General features: G+C 38.1%; 2 protein-coding genes across 2 annotated transcripts in view; both read left to right on the top strand.

Moving 5' to 3' along the window:
- Positions 1–1,604, top strand: part of LOC142345938 (uncharacterized) — an 83,183-nt gene extending 81,579 nt beyond the window's left edge. Inside the window, exon 18 of the mRNA XM_075398404.1 lies at positions 1,443–1,604. Within this exon, the coding sequence (XP_075254519.1) occupies positions 1,443–1,604 (162 nt within the window). The remainder of the gene's footprint in view (positions 1–1,442) is intronic.
- A 3,938-nt stretch (positions 1,605–5,542) lies between these two features.
- On the top strand, positions 5,543–10,427 carry LOC142345939 (uncharacterized). The gene is made up of 4 exons (XM_075398405.1): positions 5,543–5,893; positions 6,072–6,838; positions 8,924–9,035; positions 9,864–10,427. Exons 1-4 carry the CDS (start codon positions 5,543–5,545, stop codon positions 10,425–10,427), a joined length of 1,794 nt encoding a protein of 597 aa, XP_075254520.1.
- Positions 10,428–22,433: the final 12,006 nt, after the last annotated feature.

The raw sequence follows: 22,433 nt of genomic DNA on the forward strand, positions 1-22,433 counted from the left end.
TCGCCTACCCTAAATTGATTTTTATAATCTATACTAGACAAGTAATATGTATAGAGCACCCGATTATCTCGTCAATTATTGAAAGTTATGTCAAAGGTCAACGTTAAAATTTTTTTTAGATGAATATCTTGCTAAGAGTAAAAAAAATCACATCAAATTGTAACAATTTCTATCAAAATTTGAGCTCTGGAGAAGCGGTTGAAAGTTCTGAACGTTTCACATTCTTTTTTATAAGTTTCAACTATAAAGTTTCTAGTTTTAGTGTAAAAATCATTTTAGTGTAAAAAACAAGCTGGTTGATGTGCGATGATACATAATTTTCCAACCCGTCAACAAAATTATTTCAATTGTCCCCCAAATGAAGCAAAGATAGACTGCCTCTAAAATTTAGATCGAATGTCCATTTTAGATAAAATTTATTTTAAATTTGATACAGTCCCAAAGAAGGACTGACGTCGATATAAAAAAGAATAAACACTCGAATAAACGAGCCGACAGACAGCTCATTTCCAGTTTCTTTAGTTTAAAAAAAAACAAACTTCCCAAGTGAACAACAAATTTTTTTTCAAAAAAAGGGTTAATAACATCACTTCATATAATTTCATTTCACTAGAATGAACACTTGAGCAAATGGAAGGACAGAGTTTAAATCGGATCTAATGCAGTATCCCATTTTTGCAGAGGAACACTTTTATCAAGTAAACAACTGATTTTACCAAACAACAAAAAATGATAATCAAAAATCAGGAGTTCTCACGTTTTCTACCCGAAGTTCACATTGTAAAATCTCTCAATTATCAAATTTAATATCGTTTTGCTTGCTTTACTTCTCGTTATTTTAGATTATAATCATTTAACTCAATTTGGATGTAGAAGAGAGTGCAGTAATAATCAAAAGAGCTCTGCACTCTTATAAATGTGAATTGAGAATGCAGCTCCGCAGTGCTCGCTAAAAATCCTAACTTAAAAAGCCAACTTTTCCTTAATTTACCTTAATTAGTTACCGTAGCTGATCAGGTTAATTTACTCTTAAATTAGGGTAAATTTATCTCATCGGTCAGGGTGATTTTTACCGCAATCGTTATTTTTCCCGCAATCGGTACTGTTTAAGTAATTTTAAGGTAAGTTAGAGTTAAGTTAAGGTCTTTGTTAATATAGCCAGGCCTTGACTTTGAAGGTAAAAGTAATGTTAAGTTAGCTTAAGTTAAGGTACGCTAGGGAAAGGAACATTTACCATAACAGATGAGGTGAGTTAATATTTAGAGTAAAATTACTTTAGTTTTATTTGGAGTGTGGTCTGATCAGAGGTCACTTCATATACGGGTTGTTTTCGAAAACTGGATCACACCACGGAATAAACTTTCAAACAGCAACAAATTGCCCGCCTAAGTTGGGGGGGGGGGGATGGGGATAATGATATCGGACGACGATGGTCATTTCAGGTTCCCCCCTCGAGACCAGACACGGTTCCAGTATGGCGTGGGGAGGACACAGATGAGGAAGACGATGACGTCAATGATGGGTCCGGGGGAGGGGGAAGGGGAGGACAAATCAACTGGGAGGGTGACAACTACAAGAGGATGAAAACTGACTTCATGCAGTGATATGAGGAGAAAGAAAAAATCATATAATAGCTACAGATTGATAGTGTGTACTTAAATTATTATTGCTATTGCGACTGTTTGCTGCTAAATGCACCCCCCCCCCCCCCACACACACACACACACACACACCACACAGTACCGATAGATTATACAAAAACAAGAATCAGTTGTTCATTAACACATAGTAAGGAAAACAAACATTTTGTTCACGGGGGGGGGGGGGGGGGGGGCAGAATACCGAAAACTGTTCTGGTAATGAAATGACCAGTACTCTTTTCGCGGGAAATAAAAATAATGAATTATCTTCAGTGACGGCAAACTTAAATAAAAAAATCAACTTTATTACTAAGCAGGTTTCTCATTTTTACTACACAATGCTAATTTTTCAAGCGATTTTGCTGATTACGTAAGCAACCTTGACAATAATCACCCGGAAATCTGTTCGTTTCTCCTGAAGTCAACAATCCCAAGTTTCATATTTCTGGGAAGTTTTTTCTGGCGCGGCAATAAAAGGTCGTATTTTGTGAAGTTTTAAATAGCTACTTCGACCTTCAGTTTGTCAAATATCATATCCACTGAAGTTTTAAGTTTATTCACTTTCATATATCATGGTTTATCCTTTAATTCGATTATTTTTGATTAAATTCTTTTGCTTTGAGTTTACTCCGCTCATATTCAATTGACTCAGAGGTCGTTAGAAAGTAAAAATGTTGTATTATTTGATGTTTGTGGCACTTTAAAATTCTTCAGGTGTACGTAGCTTTTTGGTACCCTAACACCATCTGTTGGAAAAACCAAGAATTTTAAACATATTGGACACTGGGTTCACGTTCAATATCGAAACATGAATCCTCATTCACGTTGTCAACTAAATATGGGGTGTACACATTTTCAAACCCCTTTCAAGTCACAAATCGGATGATTAGACCCATCCAGACCAATATGTCTATGATCAGACTTAGATTTTGCTCTAGAAATTGGTCATTTGTTCTAAAAGCTGAAAAAAATCATTTTAATCAAGGCAACAAAACACGGAACCTATTTGCATCCCGGGTCTTGGAATTGAGGGTTTTCACCAGTTTATAAACTGGGGATATGCTGGGACACAATTTTCCACCGCTAATGTGATTGGCGATAAAAGTGGAAGAGTAAAAACAGTTGAATGCCACTTTATGCTCACTTGTTTTCCCACAATTATCCCACCTCAATTCCACCATCTGATTCCGCCCTCAAAATTTGGAGACAAATGTGGAAGAGTGAAAACCGTAAAAATCCATTTTATTGCCCCTCAATTCCACCCTTAAGGTAAGTGGCCAGGCATTTTTTTTAATCACTTTGTCAAATTTGATCTGGCTCAGTGATTGTTTGTACGCCTAGAGTTCAACAGAACACGGTTCAAATCTCACAGCGTGGAAAAGTTTTTACGATGGAATAATTTTTTTTTCGGATCTATTCTGTTTTGCCCCCCCCCCCCCTACCAGCTTATTGGGTTTATATTTTTTACGCACCCAGGCGCACATGCTAATTTTTTACATAGTAACGTGCTATACAAAAATTTATAATTTAAAACTGGGGGAGTAAAAAACACTGGGGGGGGGGGGCGAAACAAACTAGATCCTTTTTTTCCTCTATTATTTTTGCTGATAGTTACAACAAATTCTTTCAATCCCTTCGAGGAGCACAAAACGATAAAAAAAAAATAAGTATACAAATGTCTTGCAAAATTAATCAAAGACTGTTAACGAATTATATCTTAGAGAAACTATTGGAACAACAACCAGAAGTTATGCAACTTGAAAATGTCAAATAATAAAAAAATGGTAATTTTGGTTAAAAAGGTTTCACAGAGCACTGTTAGGCCGGGACCTCTTTCGTCAGCTACAACAGTCCGTTATATAGACAACATTTATTGTCAATACCATTAGAAAGGACAATGAATGCCCAATAAATAAAAATAATCTGTAAATTTTAGAATCATGAATTCAAACACATGCATTGTCAAATCAAAGTTCCACAAAAACTAAATTCCAACACCAAAAAAATTGGAAACTTTTTTTAAACATACAAGAACAAGTTAATCTCGAGATTAGGAACCAAAGAAAGACAAAGTATCTGATTAAATAGTTCTTCCGACAAAACTTCTTACAAACAATTACAAACTCAGCAATTACATTAGCGCTGGAATCAAAGGTTTTGTTTGAAACAATACACAACAAAAAAGTCAACAGCAAAAATTGAAAATTTGATATATATTTTACAACAATTTTTACATAAAAATGCAAAAGAAACGGCCGACTTTTCAACTTCATATCTAAATTAAGCCAATAATCACATTTAAGCCCATGAGAAATTACACCCAAAACGTCAATATATTGATATTTTAAAATAGTAGTTGGAGAGTTTACGGTCAATTACGTATTCAGAGCCGATATTATTTATAAACATGATAATTCGTCAGAATTCCAAAAGGCACAGAACTAAAATCCAATTGATCTAAAAACACGCATTCTTATATGTTGCGGTAAACAACATTTGACCTTCATATTTCGAGAGCTTCAAAACTTCAATTCTAGATGACTTCTTTAACAAATGCAACAATAAGTTACCACGTGATTTGAACAAAGAAATCATAATTTCATCTCATTTTATCACAAACACTTGTTTCCTTTCGAGCTTGAGTTCTTCTTAAGCATAAAGCATTTGGGTCTTTAGAGCGTTTAAAGCAAGTCTAATTAACAAAAATAAATGTTGCGACGCAGCATTTAATGGTCCGCCGAAAAATAGGTTAAGGATCTTATAGTCAAAGCCTTAATCACCCAAAGCATTCACTCTCTAAAAAATTTGTTGATAACCTGAAAAGGCGAAACTTAAAGGGAAATTGAAAAGCTGACCCCCCACTAGATACCATCATCCCCCCACATGTTATTCAAGTTGATTAAATGTATAACTAGGTTGATTAACCTAACAAAGGGACCCGGTAGAGGATATCTAGTGGGGTAACTGTATACTCAAGATTCTGCATAATTTTTTGAAAAACTTCAAGGGAAGTCAATCTCTCTCTCTCTCTCTATATATATATATATATATATATATATATATATATATATATATATATATATATATTTCTCGTCGAGAACTCGGTTTTTGTTAGCTTACTTTGCCCCCTGAAGTACTAAGACTAAATTCACGCGTCAAAATTGGCCGCATTTTTGCTGGGGGGTTAGATAGAACCCTATATTTACAACTTTCACGCTCTTTTAACTCATTTTCTGAGCTTTTAGCTACAGAAGATTTACAGCAACCGATAAAGACAAAGAATACAGCCAAAGAATACAACTAAAGAACAGCAACGGTACCAAAGCAAAGAACAGTGAGACAACAGCATATCAGAAACATGCCGGAAAATCTAGAACTTCTTCAAAAGTCGCGTGGAGCTCGCAGAGGAGTTGAAACAAAACTCTACAATGAAGCAGACGGCATAATGAACAAACCGTTCACACTTCTCAATGAAGACGACCTCATCCGACTACAGCAGATAGTTGAATTATTGAAGAAGAAGCAAGCCTTCCTATCTGAGCGGAACCGAAAAATTCAGTCGGTTTTTGATGATCCCAACAACTTGGACGATGAAATTGTTGAGACAGAGGAGTATGATGACAAGATATGCCAAAACATTGACTATGTTTATCGGTTTGTTCAGCGAAATACACGACACTCGTCACAAGAGAGCTCATTTGCAGCCGGCAGCACCACGATTTCGCGCAATATGCAGAACATCAATCTGCCGAAGCTCGACTTGCCCCATTTTTCCGGAAACTACTTGGACTGGATCTCGTTTTTGCGATTGCTTCAAGGGAGCTGTAATAGATAACGATCAGTTGACAAACAGTTTGAGATTTCAGTACCTGAAGTCAGCAGTCAAAGGAGAAGCTTCGAAGATGTTAACTTCAATCACAGTCACCGACGACAGCTTCGATTTTGCAATGGAAACTTTGCACAACCGATACGACAACAAAAGATTGATACTGCGAGCCCACATCCATGGAATTGTCTCCTATCAACCAGTTTCAAATGGAAACACGAGGGAATTACGAAAACTTGTCGACACAATGGAGGAGCACAGACATTCTCTTCGGAACATGGGACAACCAGTTGAGCACCAGGACCCCTTCTTTGTCTACTTGATTGCAGAAAAACTGCCTACCGAAACACGAAAGTTCTGGGGGCTTTCTTTAAAGGGGAAAGAACTACAGACCTATCAGGAACTAAAGATTTTCCTGGAGGAACGTGTTCAAGCCTTGGAGTCAGCAGCACCAAGCAACAGTTCATCAAATACCGAAAAACGATCGCATTCGCAACAAAATTGAGCACAGAGACAATTTCACACTCATGTCACAACGAATCAGCAATGCGAATGTTGTGAAGAGGAACACAGAATTTTCAAATGTGGGAAGTTCAAATGTTTAGGTGTCAGACACGTACGTCGACGACTTGTTGACAGGAGCAGCCAATCTGGAAAGTGCAATGAATCTGCAGGACTCAACCATAGCAGTTCTTTCAAAGGCAGGGTTTGAGATTCGCAAATGGACTTCAAGTAACCCAGAACTTTTTGAAAGATTACCTGCAAACTTTCGAGAGACTGCCGAAGGGATGACAATTAAAAGCGACGACTACAGTATAAAAACTTTAGGCGTCAGGTGGAAACCAAATCCAGACCACTTCAGTTTCATAGCAAAACTGGACAAAAAGACACCAACTACAAAACGCGAAATAGTGTCGGAAGTCACCCGGCTCTTTGATCCTTTGGGATGGCTTTCACCTACAACAATTCAGTTCAAGTCTTTTGTACAACTGCTTTGGATGGACCCACTTGGATGGGACGAAGCTTTGTCGAAAGGCCTTCAGCAACAGTACAGCCGACTCAGAGTTCAACTGAGGGAATTGGAAAATATTACACTGCCCAGAAAGGTAGATTCAATCTCACCAGCATCATCCGACATGGAACTTCACGTATTCTGTGATGCATCAACACCAGCCTACGCCGCAGTTGTGTTTATACGGCAATGTTTCGACGGATCGGTTGACACAAGGATGTTGACAGCAAAGACCAGAGTTGCACCAATAGGAAGCTTGTGCGTTCCCCGGTTGGAACTTTGTGCAGCACTTTTTGGAGCAAAATTGGTGGAAGCGGTATCATCATCTTTGAGCGATCAACGTTTCCCGACATCAAAGATGTACGCTTGGAGAGATTCAACGGTAACACTTGCTTGGCTGCAAGACTTTCCCAGAAAGTGGAAAGCATTCGTTGCCAACCGTGTTGCAAAAATTCAGAACATCATTCCATCCAGAAACTAGACTTTTGTGCCGACGGAGGAGAATGCTGCTGATTGCGCATCACGGGGGATCTCACCCGCAAACTTAGCCAAACACAGCCTTTGGTCGATTGGACCCCACTGGCTAGAAGAAAGTGAAGATTATTGGCCAAAGGCGGAATCAATTGAGGAACATCAGCCCGCAGTAAATAATGAAGTGCAAAGGGAAACACTGAAGCAAACGACAATGGTTGTTACTCAGGAGAACAACTCAATAGTTCAGCTAGTTCATCGAATATCCTCGTTTGTGGTAAGGTTAAGGTAGGTCAAAGTGAGTTTGAGGTAGGTAAGGCTGGTAAAGTTGAGGTATGCAAGAAAGATTGTTAAGGTTCAGGTAGGTAAGCTTGGTACAGCTCATTTAGGTAACTTAGATAAACCAACATGTTTAATTGAATTGGAACCACTTGTAGGTTCAAGTGAAGAAGAATTGATCAACAGTTCAACAAAACGAAGAATAAAATTCTTGACAAAAAGAGGACGACTTTTCAAATTTTCTCCCTTTAACGACCCAGACAATAAAGTTGTTCGCGTGGGCGGACGACAAGCGAATTCGCCTACAACACTGACAAGAAGTTTCCTATCATGATTTCCAAAGATTCGCCAATCACAGTGCTTCTGATTCGGGAAGCTCATGCAAAGAACTTACAAGGAGGCCCACAGTTGACATTGTTTTATCTTCGACAAACAATTTGGATACCCGGAGGGCTATCAGCTGTTAAAAACATTATTTACAACTGCAAGCCCTGCATTCGCCACGACGCCAGGATTCTCCAGCCACAAATGGGAGATCTGCCAACAGAACGTTTTCATCATTTTTCACCAACAGAACGTCATCATTTTCTTTCACCCACACTGGTTTGGACTACTGTGGACCTTTCAGCACAAAAGACAGCAGCGGAAAATTGCAGAAGACGTAATTTGCCCTTTTTGTATGTTTCAGCACAAAGGCCGTTCATATGGAAACAGCAACAACGTTGACAAAAGAGGACTGTCTGGACGCCATAAAACGTTTTACAGCACGACGTGGACTGCCCGAAAATATTTATAGTGACAACTCAAGGACTTTTATTGGAACTCTGGGAGAAATTGAGTTTCGGAAATTGTTGATGGATAGAGAACTCTAGGAACTGGTAGATGCCTTCAGAACAGGACATCAGATAAACTGGTTGACAATTCCTCCACGGATGCCTCACTTCGGAGGTCTCTGGGAAGCCGCAATAAAATCCATGAAGAGACATTTTTTCAGGACTGTAGGGACCACAAAGATGTCTTTTGGGAATTTCACAACCTTGATCACTCAAATTGAGGTCATCTTCAATTCTCGCCCGCTGACAGCCCCCTCTAGCGATGCCAATGACCCTTCAGCACTAACACACGCTCATTTTCTTATTAGACGCCCAATAACAGCTTTGCCGGAGCCATCTCAAGAAGACAACCGGACACTAAACAGAAGGTTCAAAAGCATCAACAACATTTACAGACAATTTTGGGAAAAGTGGTCCGTGGACTACTTGACAACGCTTCAACATCGACCAAAATGACAGGATAACAAGCAACAGTACTCCATGAATGACATTTTTATCATCACGGAAGACAACACGCCTCCAATTCTATGGCCGCTGGCAAGGTTTACAAAAATATTCGCGGGAATTGAACGATATTACAATTAGTCCAAGTTAGAACTCCAACAGGACTCTACATACGACCAGTAAGCCGACTTGTTCCATTGCAGAAGGAAAAACCAGAATCTCAGTTACCCAAATGGAAGACAGCGGATGACTCAAAGGATGAGGATTGACAAGTCAGCAGCACAACCCATTCCAATACATCAAGACCGGAAGATAAGCGTTCCATAGACAACGAGCAATCAATATACAAGTCAATAACATCAGCAATCAAAATTAGAAGTCTGTCACGCTAATTGTTAATCATTCACGTTCATGACAGCAGCGACAATGTTGACCACATTGATGATGATGATAATAATGACCACAAGGATGATGATGACGAGAACAACAAAGACGACGATGACGACTGCAACAACGAAGACGACAACAAGGCAAACAACAATCAATTTCAGAAAACAATTTCCTCGTCAAAAATTTTCTTTGAAGTGTCTTGTGTCAAAAGGTCTCAAGTGACTTCAATTTTACTTTTCAATTGAACTCGTTCAAGGAGGTCGGGTTATGTTGCGGTAAACAACCTTTTGACCTTCGTATATCAAGAGCTTCAAAAGTTCAATTCTAGATGACTTCTTTAACAAATGCAACAATAAATTACCACGTGATTTGAACTAAGAAATCATAATTTCATCTGATTTTACCACAAACACTTGTTTCGTTTCGAGATTGAGTTCTTCTTAAGCATAAAGCATTTAAGTCTTTAAAGCGTTTTAGGCAAGTCTAATTAACAAAAAGAAGTGTTGCGACGCAACATTATAAATGATTTTGGCCTTGCTACTCAAGAAACTTAAAAAGATCGAGAAAATAAGGTCTACAAATGTCTTGCAAAATTAGGCGAAGACAGATTACGAACTAAATTATATAATGTCAACTCGGACAAACAAAAAGTTAAAGACCAGGGTATAATTATTTTTTATACAAACAGGCCCATGAATTCCTGAAACTAAAACAGCGGCAATTTTATTACTTTCTTTTTTCAGAAATAAATCTAGAACAACTCAGCTGGAACATCAGCCCGCAGTAAAAAATGAAGTGCAAAGAGAAACACTGAAGCAAACGACAATGGTTGTTACTCAGGAGAACAACTCAATAGTTCAGCTAGTTCATCGAATATCCTCGTTTGTGGTAAGGTTAAGGTAGGTCAATGTGAGTTTGAGGTAGGTAAGGCTGGTAAGGTTGAGGTATGCAAGATTGTTAAGGTTCAGGTAGGTAAGCTTGGTACAGCTCATTTAGGTAACTTAGATAAACCAACATGTTTAATTGAATTGGAACCACTTGTAGGTACAAGTGAAGAAGAATTGATCAACAGTTCAACAAAACGAAGAATAAAATTCTTGACAAAAAGAGGACGACTTTTCAAATTTTCTCCTTTTTACGACCCAGACAATAAAGTTGTTCGCGTGGGCGGACGACAAGCGAATTCGCCATACAACATTGACAAGAAGTTTCCTATCCTGATTTCCAAAGATTCGCCAATCACAGTGCTTCTGATTCGGGAAGCTCATGCAAGGAACTTACAAGGAGGCCCACAGTTGACATTGTTTTATCTTCGACAAACAATTTGGATACCCGGAGGGCTATCAGCTGTTAAAAATATTATTTACAACTGCAAGCCCTGCATTCGCCACGACGCCAGGATTCTTCAGCCACAAATGGGAGATCTACCAACAGAACGTGTTGTTTCATCATTTTCTTTCACCCACACTGGTTTGGACTACTGTGGACCTTTCAGCACAAAAGACAGCAGCGGAAAATTGCAGAAGACCTAATTTGCCCTTTTTGTATGTTTCAGCACAAAGGCCGTTCATATGGAAACAGCGACAACGTTGACAAAAGAGGACTGTCTGGACGCCATAAAACGTTTTACAGCACGACGTGGACTGCCCGAAAATATTTATAGTGACAACTCAAGGACTTTTATTGGAACTCTGGGAGAAATTGAGTTTCGGAAATTGTTGATGGATAGAGAACTCTAGGAACTGGTAGATGCCTTCAGAACAGGACATCAGATAAACTGGTTGACAATTCCTCCACGGATGCCTCACTTCGGAGGTCTCTGGGAAGCCGCAATAAAATCCATGAAGAGACATTTTTTCAGGACTGTAGGGACCACAAAGATGTCTTTTGGGAATTTCACAACCTTGATCACTCAAATTGAGGCCATCTTCAATTCTCGCCCGCTAACAGCCCCCTCTAGCGATGCCAATGACCCTTCAGCACTAACACCCGCTCATTTTCTTATTAGACGCCCAATAACAGCTTTGCCGGAGCCATCTCAAGAAGACAACCGGACACTAAACAGAAGGTTCAAAAGCATCAACAACATTTACAGACAATTTTGGGAAAAGTGGTCCGTGGACTACTTGACAACGCTTCAACATCGACCAAAATGACAGGATAACAAGCAACAGTACGCCATGAATGACATTTTTATCATCACGGAAGACAACACGCCTCCAATTCTATGGCCACTGGCAAGGTTTACAAAAATATTCGCGGGAATTGAACGATAGTACAATTAGTCCAAGTTAGAAATCCAACAGGACTCTACATACGACCAGTAAGCCGACTTGTTCCATTGCAGAAGGAAAAACCAGAATCTCAGTTACCCAAATGGAAGACAGCGGATGACTCAAAGGATGAGGATTGACAAGTCAGCAGCACAACCCATTCCAATACATCAAGACCGGAAGATAAGCGTTCCATAGACAATGAGCAATCAATATACAAGTCAATAACATCAGCAATCAAAATTAGAAGTCTGTCACGCTAATTGTTAATCATTCACGTTCATGACAGCAGCGACAATGTTGACCACAATGATGATGATGATAATAATGACCACAAGGATGATGATGACGAGAACAACAAAGACGACGATGACGACTACAACAACGAAGACGACAACAAGGCAAACAACAATCAATTTCAGAAAACAATTTCCTCGTCAAAAATTTTTTCTGAAGTGTCTTGTGTCAAAAGGTCTCAAGTGACTTCAATTTTACTTTTCAATTGAGCTCGTTCAAGGAGGTCGGGTAAGGTTGCGGTAAACAACCTTTTGACCTTCGTATTTCAAGAGCGTTAAAAGTTCAATTCTAGATGACTTCTTTAACAAATGCAACAATAAATTACCACGTGATTTGAACTAAGAAATCATAATTTCATCTGATTTTACCACAAACACTTGTTTCGTTTCGAGATTGAGTTCTTCTTAAGCATAAAGCATTTAAGTCTTTAAAGCGTTTTAAGCAAGTCTAATTAACAAAAAGAAGTGTTGCGACGCAACATTATAAATGATTTTGGCATTGCTACTCAAGAAACTTAAAAAGATCGAGAAAATAAGGTCTACAAATGTCTTGCAAAATTAGGCGAAGACAGATTACGAACTAAATTATATAATGTCAACTCGGACAAACAAAATTTAAAGACCAGGGTATAATTATTTTTTATACAAACAGGCCCATGAATTCTTGAAACTAAAACAGCAGCAATTTTATCACTTTCTTTTTTCAGAAATAAATCTAGAACAACTCAGATCTTTCCTCTGATCAGTAAATTATCAGTTTTTTATCTTTAACAGAACATAAAGAACATAACATTTGCAATAACTCACGTCCTTATGCAGAATTGCATCAACAAAATACGGAATTCAACACACCCGACATAAACACACTCGATGTGGTTTTTTTTCAAAAATTGAAACATTTAAATTAGTGTAGATATGGTCTTCAAAAATTTTTTAATTAGTCTTCTCATTATTCTTCGGTTAGTCTTATCACAAAGCAGTCTGTGGTACGATTGTGCCAAAACCTACAAAGTGTATTAAATTATTAGTTGTCTTTGTGTTAGCTAAGTTAAATTTTATTCATATATGTATTTACATAGGAAAAAGTTTACCTCCGACTGTAAAGTTTTCAGTATGTTTACGCTTTCCCTCTTATCACTAAAATTTGTCTTTCATTCTCATCATTTTATTTCTGAAATTCAGTTGTTCTCAATCTCTCCTGTTTTGATACCCCAATAGTTCAATTAGGATTCGAGACGAAATTCCACGTATTTAGAACATTGCCGCAATCGTAACACTATTGCTTGATATAATTGAGAGCTGTAATTTCACACTTCACAAAATACAGCGGATTCGCACCTCGAATCCAACTTTACTAAATCCTTGCATATTCGTAGTCCAAATACATATCTCCGTAGTAAGAGGTATCACACAGTCATACTACAGCTAGAAAGTTCTCTTCAAGATGAGAAGCCAATCTTGAAAATCACGAACCGGATATAAAGCAAACCTTGTTGTCGGAGTTAAGCTGAAGATAATATTTTTCATGAAGTAAGTTTTACTCAAATATCAAGACGGGCCAGTGTTTATTGTGACATGAACAGAGTACTGGCCATCCTAACAAACAGAACGTCTTTAGACTGAATCAGCGCTGATTTGCTCTGCCACCAACCTCCGGGTAGCAGACCGCCATTTTAAAATATTTTGACGCTTTTTTTATTGTAAAAAATAAAAGTCTGAGCTTGAAACTACTCATGCGGACCATGTGAACCGTACCATCTGCGCTCAGTTTACGATCTCGTACGCTGTTTTGTATTGTAATTTTTTTTGTTTTCTTTGAAAATAGTGAATTCCAATGGAGCGACAAATCACTCGAATGTCACTAAATACACACTCTTTCATGCTCTATATCTCAAATGTTAATCGGTTTGTGGAGAGAATTGTTCCAAAAGAATAATAACAAAAATCAGTTTGATTATTTGAATCCTTCTGTGATGGTATTTTAAGGTCTCCATTTAATGTCAACTTACCTCCATCTGGGAGAGAGTCAGCTCAATTTTATCACCCAATATTGAGTTCAGTTATAGCTCCGAGTTCTTTTAAATATCAATTTAATAGCTGAAGCGATCTCAAAGCAAATGTGTCCTGTTTTTGACAATATTTGAGCTGCAATAAACTTGCAATAATAAGTTCAAAATTTCACAAAAACATTTTAAAATTTGAGGCCACATTTGCAACACGAATAAAATCTGCAACCAAATACTATACAACTGGACCGCGATTGTGTGCACAGTTTAAACAACCATCACTTGACGCAGTCAGTTAAGGAATCTTGACGTTTTCCACTGGAGTTTGAGTTCTTCGCTGAAAAACGGACTTTGTAGCTCCACTACAACGGCAACAGTGCAAGGTTATTTCAGCGATATTTTACGCCAGAAACAAAATATATTTGGCGATATATTTCTTGAGTACCTCTCTGATAAGGTTACACTACCCAATAAACAGATCTGTGAATCAAGATTAAAAAACAGTATTGCACTATGAGAACGAGATAGCAAAATCCGCAAAGAACAAATTAAAAATGCATTCTAAACAGATGCGAAATGGTAGAAACAGTAAGAATTCTCTGTACACAAAATTGTATAAAATGTATATATCGTTATTTCAGTTTAGCAGCGGAGATACGATAATTTCTTTGCTCCCATAACGCCAACTAGTAATTTGACAAGCTGGCACCTCGTGAGATGTGGAAAATTGTTACTGACTTTTTTGTCGAGAACAGAAACTCAGTTTTCCACTTTGAGGAACTATGTTTTTCTCTTCGAGAATTCTTCATACATTGCGATCGCTGATTTAAAGATGACAGCCAAAGGCAAATACAGTCTGCAACCAAATACTCTAAAACCGGACCTCGATCGCCTACATAGTTTAAACAAGCACTACTTTCCGCAGTTAATGATTGAATCTCAACGTTTTCTACTGGAATTTGAGCTCATCGCTCAAAAAAAACTACATTACAGCTCCACAAAGTTGTCAAAAACTGCAAGGTGATTTTGAAGATGACCCTAGATGTGAAAGATGTTATGTTAGTGGTATACATCTCGAGGAACATCATAACAAGGTTGCAATACTCCTTGAGCCGATCTGCAAATCAGATGCAGAATATAATACGATGCAGAATTCTTGAGAATAAGCTTTTTTATGGACAAAACCGTTAAACCTATGTGACAACGAAGCGGCTTTACTTCGAAATTTGAGTTTTTGAAATTTGCAATGAAAAAAAACGCCAAATATTTTACTCACACAACGCTAACTATTAAGTTGACAAGCTGAAAACCTGGGAGATGTGGAAAATATTAGATGACATTTTTGTCAGACACAGATGCCCAGCCATTGATTTTGCTAGCCCGGGAGCAAATGACAGTGGAATTGTGGAAAAATTCGATGATGATCTTGGAGGATTTTTCTTACATTGTAATATCGGGTATAAAGAAAATAGATACTCCTTTGAAAATTAGTTCGAAACTACCTGCAGTATTCAAGAGGAAGCCAAAGGTAAGTGACGTCAATAACAACAATGTAGATAGTACTGTACAAGACATAGAAGATACTGTCAAAAGGGTTACAAAATGAGTAGAAAAAGAGACAACATCTCTGACGCTCACTATGACTTGGACTCTGACAATATTGAAGACAACTGCGTTGAAATTATAGAAAAATCTTGCAAGATTATTTCAAATTGTTATTTTCAACAGTCGCTTTGGCACTGTCAATTTGCCAGTTTTAGGGCGTTCGGGAGGCATTTGCCCGCTCATCATGAAATCAACTGCTGATTTGATTATAAATAAGATTAGGGAAGATATTTCACATAGAACCATAAATTGTTTAGATAAAAAGTTTGTGCAATGATCCAGAAAAATTAGTAAAATCAAATAGCAAAAAATTTGCACCCAAGGGAAATTGTCAAATATTGAAATAATGGTGTTTGGTTCACAGGGACAGGGGCCTTTTTGATCCAGAAGTCCCAATTATCAATAACATTGAAACGGACAATCAATGGCCCGCAAAAACAAATATTCAAATATTTTAATGAGTTAACAAGAATCAGTAAGTCTAAGACACACTGTCATTCTCAAGTCTGCATTTCACAAAAATTACATTCCAACACAACAATGTGATGGTTTCAATGAAACATCAAGAAACTTAGAAGTTTTATTAAAGTTTCAAAGAACGAAAGAAGAACTTACCTGACGAACTTTATTGCTGTGTCGATAAGTAATGGCTACAAAACTAAACTCAATTCTAATTTTGTTTTGGCGCTATCATTATCTTATTGACCTATCAATCATATGTCAGAAGTAAATTCTCCCACCAACAGAAACCTGATTCTAACATCCACCGACCTCCAACTAATGAACTCGATTGTACCCAAGCCATATATGATTCTCATGAAATGTTGATGAAAATAGAATATCACCTCCGGGATTCGGAGTTAAGATCTATTCACATGCCAATCATGTAAAATATTTTTAGCTAATATAAATTTTCTCTGTATATTTTCGCATATATAACCACTATAAAAACAAGCTAATTTTTGTATATTTTCAGTTCAAAATTTAATTTAAAATTCAACTTACTGAACTCTTTAACCCGTGTTATCGACCACGACAATGGTGTCCAGACCAGCTACAGACAGACAAATTTTGGATCTACAGAATGCAGAAGCAGCTACTGCGTGGATTATGTCTTTTGTGGCGAAATGTCGCGCAGAGAAGAAAGAGGACAAGGTCAACAACGACGGTACTGTACAGGACCTACAGGTAACCATTCTCTTTCTTAGTATGTGCGGGCAAGATGCAATTATTAAACTTAGGAGCTTAATGAGTCCTAGGAATTTGATAGACACACCGTATAAAGACATCAGATTGGCGATTCAAAATTATATTTCTCCTAAAGAGAGAGTAGTAACGGCAGAAAGGGCTAAATTTCTGTCTGTAATCCAAGGTGTAGGGGAGTCAGATGACGACTTCCTAGCACGTCTTAGAGAGGAAGCACGCTATTGTGACTTCGAAAAATTGAAAACAGCGGCCAACCCCGAAGAGGAGTTGGTAAAAATAAAGTTTATCTCAGGTTTGAGGGACCCTGAAGCAAAACTTAGGCTACTAGTCGGTATTAAAGCAAAACCAGCAATGTCGGTTACTGAAATGACCGATAGCTTACAGTTCAGAAGTCAAGCAATGGCTTTTGCAAGTTCTTCATCAGGTAATAAGCCCCTTACGGTGAAAGAAGAAGTTCGGTTCAACTTCAAAAAGACTTTTCGAAAACCAAATGAAAAAATTACGACTAATAAAAGCAACAACATGTGCACTAGGTGTGAAGGTAAGCCACACTCTAGTAGACCTTGTCCAGCGCTAAGTAAGAAGTGCAACACCTGTGAAAAGGTGGGACACTTCTCAAAAATGTGTAGAAGCAAACCCCAACCAAATTCAGGTAAGTACAATAAACAGAATAACTTTTGCGAAGAAGAAAATGTTTCTTCAGAGCAAGCACCTCCAGCATCGGAGATGGGAATGTTTTATACTAAAGAACAAATCTTTAGCATGTCTGTGACATGGGAATATATCTCAATAAATAAATGCAAAGTAAAAATGCAGGTAGACACAGGTGCAGATAGCACAGTGATATCATCAAAAATATGGACTGAGCTTGGTAAACCTCAGTTGGATGGTAAGATAAGACATCTTGAAGCTTATGATGGTCATCAATTAACGCTTCTGGGATCACTTACTTGTGACGTTGAGTGGAACGGAAGCAGGCTCACTCAAAAACAACTTGCAGTTGTGCAGTCTGATAAAGAATTTGGACTACTTGGTAGAGACCTTCTACCCAAGCACGGCGTGAACAACATAACAGCCGAGCACCTACCTGCTGTGAAGGGTTACAAAGCTCATGTGAAGTTGATACCAGGAACACAGCCAATGTTCTGCAAAGCCAGAAAAATACCTCTACCTCTTCAAGACAAGGTCACAGAGAAGCTGGAACAAATGGTCAGACAAGGCATCCTTGAACCGGTACAGCCAGGAGGAGTCACTAATGCATCTCCGGTGGTGTGGCAGAGAAAGAAGAGTGGAGAACTGAGACTTTGCGTGGACTTGAAAGTGCACATCAATGGCAAGGTCATGGATGAGGACTACCCAATACCAGACATGGAGACGATCTTCCATAACCTACATGGGGCCTCATACTTTGGCAAAATTGACCTCTCAGATGCCTACTATCAAATTGAACTTGACGAAGAAGCAAAAGATATATGCACAATCAACACATCTCAGGGACTGTTCAAGATGTGCTGACTACCTCAGGGATTGAAAAACTCTTCTTCGATCTTCCAGAATTGCATAGAATCAACACTCAAAGGAATCAAAGGTGTTGTGATCTTTCAAGACGATGTATTGGTGTATGGAATAACCAAGGAGCAGTTCGACAAGAGAATGCTTGCAGTCAAGAGTCGACTACGTGAGAAACACTTTACTATTAATGAGAAAAAATCTAACTCAAAACCAGTTGATAGCGTTAGCTTTTTGGGATACTCCATATCAAAGGAGGGAATAGCACCAGATCCCAAACATGTTGAAAAAATAAAAAAATGCAAAAGCACCAACTAACAATAAACAACTCGAATCGTTTGTTGGGCTAGCTAATTTTTACGGAAGAATGATTCCTGATTTTGCAACAAAAATGCTACCCTTAAATAACATGAGAAATAGCGATTTCTCATGGGGCAAAATGCAACAAAAAGCCTTTGAAGACATAAAAAATGAATTATGTGCTAACCCACTAGTACAGCCGTATAGTCTACAAAAAGAAGCAACAGTTACTACTGACGCCTCTGAAAAAGTCATTGGCGGGGTTCTTTCGCAAGAAGGACATCCAGTCATATATGTATCGAGAAAATTGACTCCAGCGGAGCAAAATTACTCGAACATAGAGCGGGAAGCACTGGCAATTGTCTTTGTGATCACAGGATTGAAGCAATTCCTTCTTGGAAGACGATTTACCCTACAGACTGACCACAAACCACTCAAATATCTCTTTGCACCAGACCAGGAGATCCCGAAGACAGCATCAGCGAGAATCACAAGATGGGCAATAGCTCTGATGGGCTTCGACTATGAGTTGAAGTACACACCAGGGGAGCAGATACCCCATGCAGATGCTTTGAGCAGAATGGATTTTGACGAAGACGAATCCGACAACGATCGAGTGTGCTTCGCAATCAATAACATCTACTTCGCTCAGAGTGATTTGGTGACCCAAGCAGAAATCAAAACTGAACTTGGAACAAACAGACTCTTCCAGGACATAATGAAACGAATCAAAAGCGGCAATTGGAAACAATGTTCAGAAGCGGAAAAAGGATTCGAACAACAGAAAGATGCACTTACTATACATAATGGAATCATCTTCAGAGGTGTTGTTCCTTTCATTCCACCCAAACTACGACACTTGGTTTTGGCAAAAGCGCATGAGACACATCCCGGAAAGAATGCAACTGAGGCATCAGTCAGAATGATAGCTTGGTGGCCTGGCATTACCCAAGACGTTCAACACTTTGTTAGTAAATGTAAGAATTGTCAATTGAACAGGCCTAGCCTGGGAAAAACAGTCTCTACGTGGCCAGAAGCCGACGTTTGGGAACGGCTCCACATGGACTGGGGTTATGTTAAGGACCAAGGCAATATATTAGTAATTGTTGACGCGGGTTCTGGTTGGATAGAAGCCTTCCCCGCGGGAAATAGAACATCAGAAACAGTTAAAATATATCTTAGTCAAATCTTTGCAAGATTCGGAATACCAAAAACTTTAGTTTCTGATAATGGTCCTGAATCTGTAAGCGGTGACCTTAAACAGTGGTGTGAATCACTGGGAATTAAGAAACTAGAATCACCCGTCTATCATCCAAGAGCTAATGGACTAGCTGAAAGAGCAGTTCAGACAGTGAAGCGGGCACTTCAAGCGTGGAGTCCCAACCTCAATGTGTCATTTGGAGCATTCCTGCAAAGGGCACTGATGACACATCGCAACACTTCAAAGACGAGGAGCAAAACTCCAGTTGAACTTTTGTTGGGACGCAGAGTGAGACTACCCGCAATAGCAGATTTCGACTTGTGCGAACCCATTCTATTCAAGGCCAACGAAAACACAAAGACAGTTCCTGCTACCTTCATCATCAGGAAGGGCTTGAACACATCTTTCATACAGCCTGAAAACTCAGCACGGACTATTCTAGTGAGCGACAACCAAATTGCGAGACTAGACGAGGACAATGTGAAAACTGAACCAGCAGTGGAGGAGACCATATCTCAATCAAAACTACAACCTCAGAACACAGATGTGGGACCTTCACATCAAGATGAAGCTTCTGCAGCCACATCATCTGCAGAGCACCAACAACCCGAAACCTCAGAGCCTTCACGAACATCAACCAGGAACAGAAAACAACCTGACAGATTTGGAGAACCTATACCCACAAACTTGCTTAAGAAAGGAGGGAGGATGTGATGGTTTCAATGAAACATCAAGAAACTTAGAAGTTTTATTAAAGTTTCAAAGAACGAAAGAAGAACTTACCTGACGAATTTTATTGCTGTGTCGATAAGTAATGGCTACAAAACTAAACTCAATTCTAATTTTGTTATCTTGCGCTATCATTATCTTATTGACCTATCAATCATATGTCAGAAGTAAATTCTCCCACCAACAGAAACCTGATTCTAACATCCACCGACCTCCAACTAATGAACTCGATTGTACCCAAGCTATATATGATTCTCATGAAATCTTGATGAAAATAGAATATCACCTCCGGGATTCGGAGTTAAGATCTATTCACATGCCAATCATGTAAAATATTTTTAGCTAATCTAAATTTTCTCTGTATATTTTCGCATAGATAACCACTATAAATACAAGCTAATTTTTGTATATTTTCTGTTCAAAATTTAATTTAAAATTCAACTTATTGAATTCTTTGACCCGTGTTATCGACCACGACAAACAAAAAAGTGGGACATTAATCACTCTCATTATCTCAACACTTTTTTATACAGTTAAAAGTGAAACTACTGGTTGGATTAGCAGTTGAATCAAAATTTTCGAAGTAATAAAATTCAACCAGCTAAAATTGAAAATCTGAAACTCTTAGCAAACGTCAACTGAAATTGAAAACAAAGCAGCATACTTCCCAAATTCAACCCTAATGTACTCGAATAATCATTTCCAATTACACCCGGAAAAAATCACTACAAAGAAAAAGTATTGTAATATCTGGAGAGTCTTTGGTCACTTACGGAATCAAGACCGGTTTTGCATATTTATCTGATATGTCGGCATCCAAAAGGCAAATAACTAAACACTAATTGGCTCTAAAACACGCTTCGCTTCCCGAATGAAATGACATTAATATTGTTACTCAGGGAAGGCAAAATATTACATCAATTTAGTGTACAAATGCCATGCAAAATTGGGCAAAGGTAATATACAAATTAGATTCGGCAAATGTCAATTCGCAAAAACTGAAACGGAAAAGCTAGGCTAGAAATTTGAACCATCGAGCTAAATGAACCATTTGAAACTAAAACAGAAGCAAGTCGACCAACTTCACCTTTCATAAGTTTTGAACAGCTCAGATATGCATCAGTCGATCATCTTATCAAAATTATTCCAAATCAGTTATGTCTTCCTCTCAGACTTTCTAAAGAACTCAATAAAAAGCATCTAGAGCGACAAAGGCGACACATATTTTGTTAGCTAAAACAAAAATAGCAGCAGCAACTAAAAATTCACATCAAATCACAATACTGGAAGCAAGTATAGGTGTTGCATCAGGCGATTGGTTGCGCACAGCATTTGAACGGAGTACAAATAAAGATTTAGAAACAATACCATTCGCATTAAGATGATTGAATTCAGAAAAAGAATGCTACAGCATTTTTAGAGTGTGATTTCTTGGTATAGTTTGATCTGTTTGACCTATTTAATAAAGCATGATCAGATAACTATAAATCACATCATTATAAATCGCATTATTATAAGTAATTAAAGAACGTAGTTCAAACGAAACTAGACTGCAGCATTGAAGCAACTGTAGACTCAGTTGTTTCCTAAAAATCTTTCAATTGATCTGATCAGAAAGTTGTCATGCTACTGCTGGAATGCCCTCATCATGATGAGTAGCCAATCATAAACTTTTCTGGAGCTATTGAAACCCGGATTACTTGGCAATAAAAGTTGCTAGAAAAAATTGATTTCAACCCAAAATGCCACCTGAATACCAATAGAATGTAAAGAGAAGGAAGTCAACTCTTCAATCTCGAGAAAGAGCAAATCTTTAATCCTAGATGCTTCAATCTCAACTGCAGAATACTCGAATTGATTTCGTATTTAGAATTTATATTGTGTTGTAAATTTATATTCTAAATACGATTGTTATAAAAATCATATCGTGAAAATGACGGGGAAGTAGGTTAGAAAACTATGTGAAGCAAACCCTTGTTCTAAGAGGAAAGGCTGCCTCAGGAACCTATATCAAAATAAGGATGCAATTGGAAAAATTCTTTAGAAAAAGAGCTCTACAGTCCCGCAAATCTCCAAACTGAAATGGTGATGAAAATTGCTAAATTGTGTTGATTTATTCACGAAACTCGAAAGCCTGAAAAATGAAACTCTGAAACTGATGAGGAGAATACTTCCACAACAAATTCTGTACGGAAAACCCTTGCACTTGCCGACTCCCAATTATCAAGAACTGATAATTTTGCATTTTTTGTTATTGTGTATGAACGGGATTTTGTCCAGTTGATTTCTTCGTGGGTCCCCATTGACAACAAGAAAGAGGGAAAGAAAAATTTAGTTGGCCAAACAAGGACAGTTGGGTTTGAAAATTGAGAAATCATTGTGGTTTAATTGCCTGATCACAGTCAGCAAAATT

This window comes from Convolutriloba macropyga, chromosome 9 (assembly GCF_964194025.1).
Source record: "Convolutriloba macropyga chromosome 9, txConMacr16.3, whole genome shotgun sequence".
NCBI classification, from domain to species: domain Eukaryota; kingdom Metazoa; phylum Xenacoelomorpha; order Acoela; family Convolutidae; genus Convolutriloba; species Convolutriloba macropyga.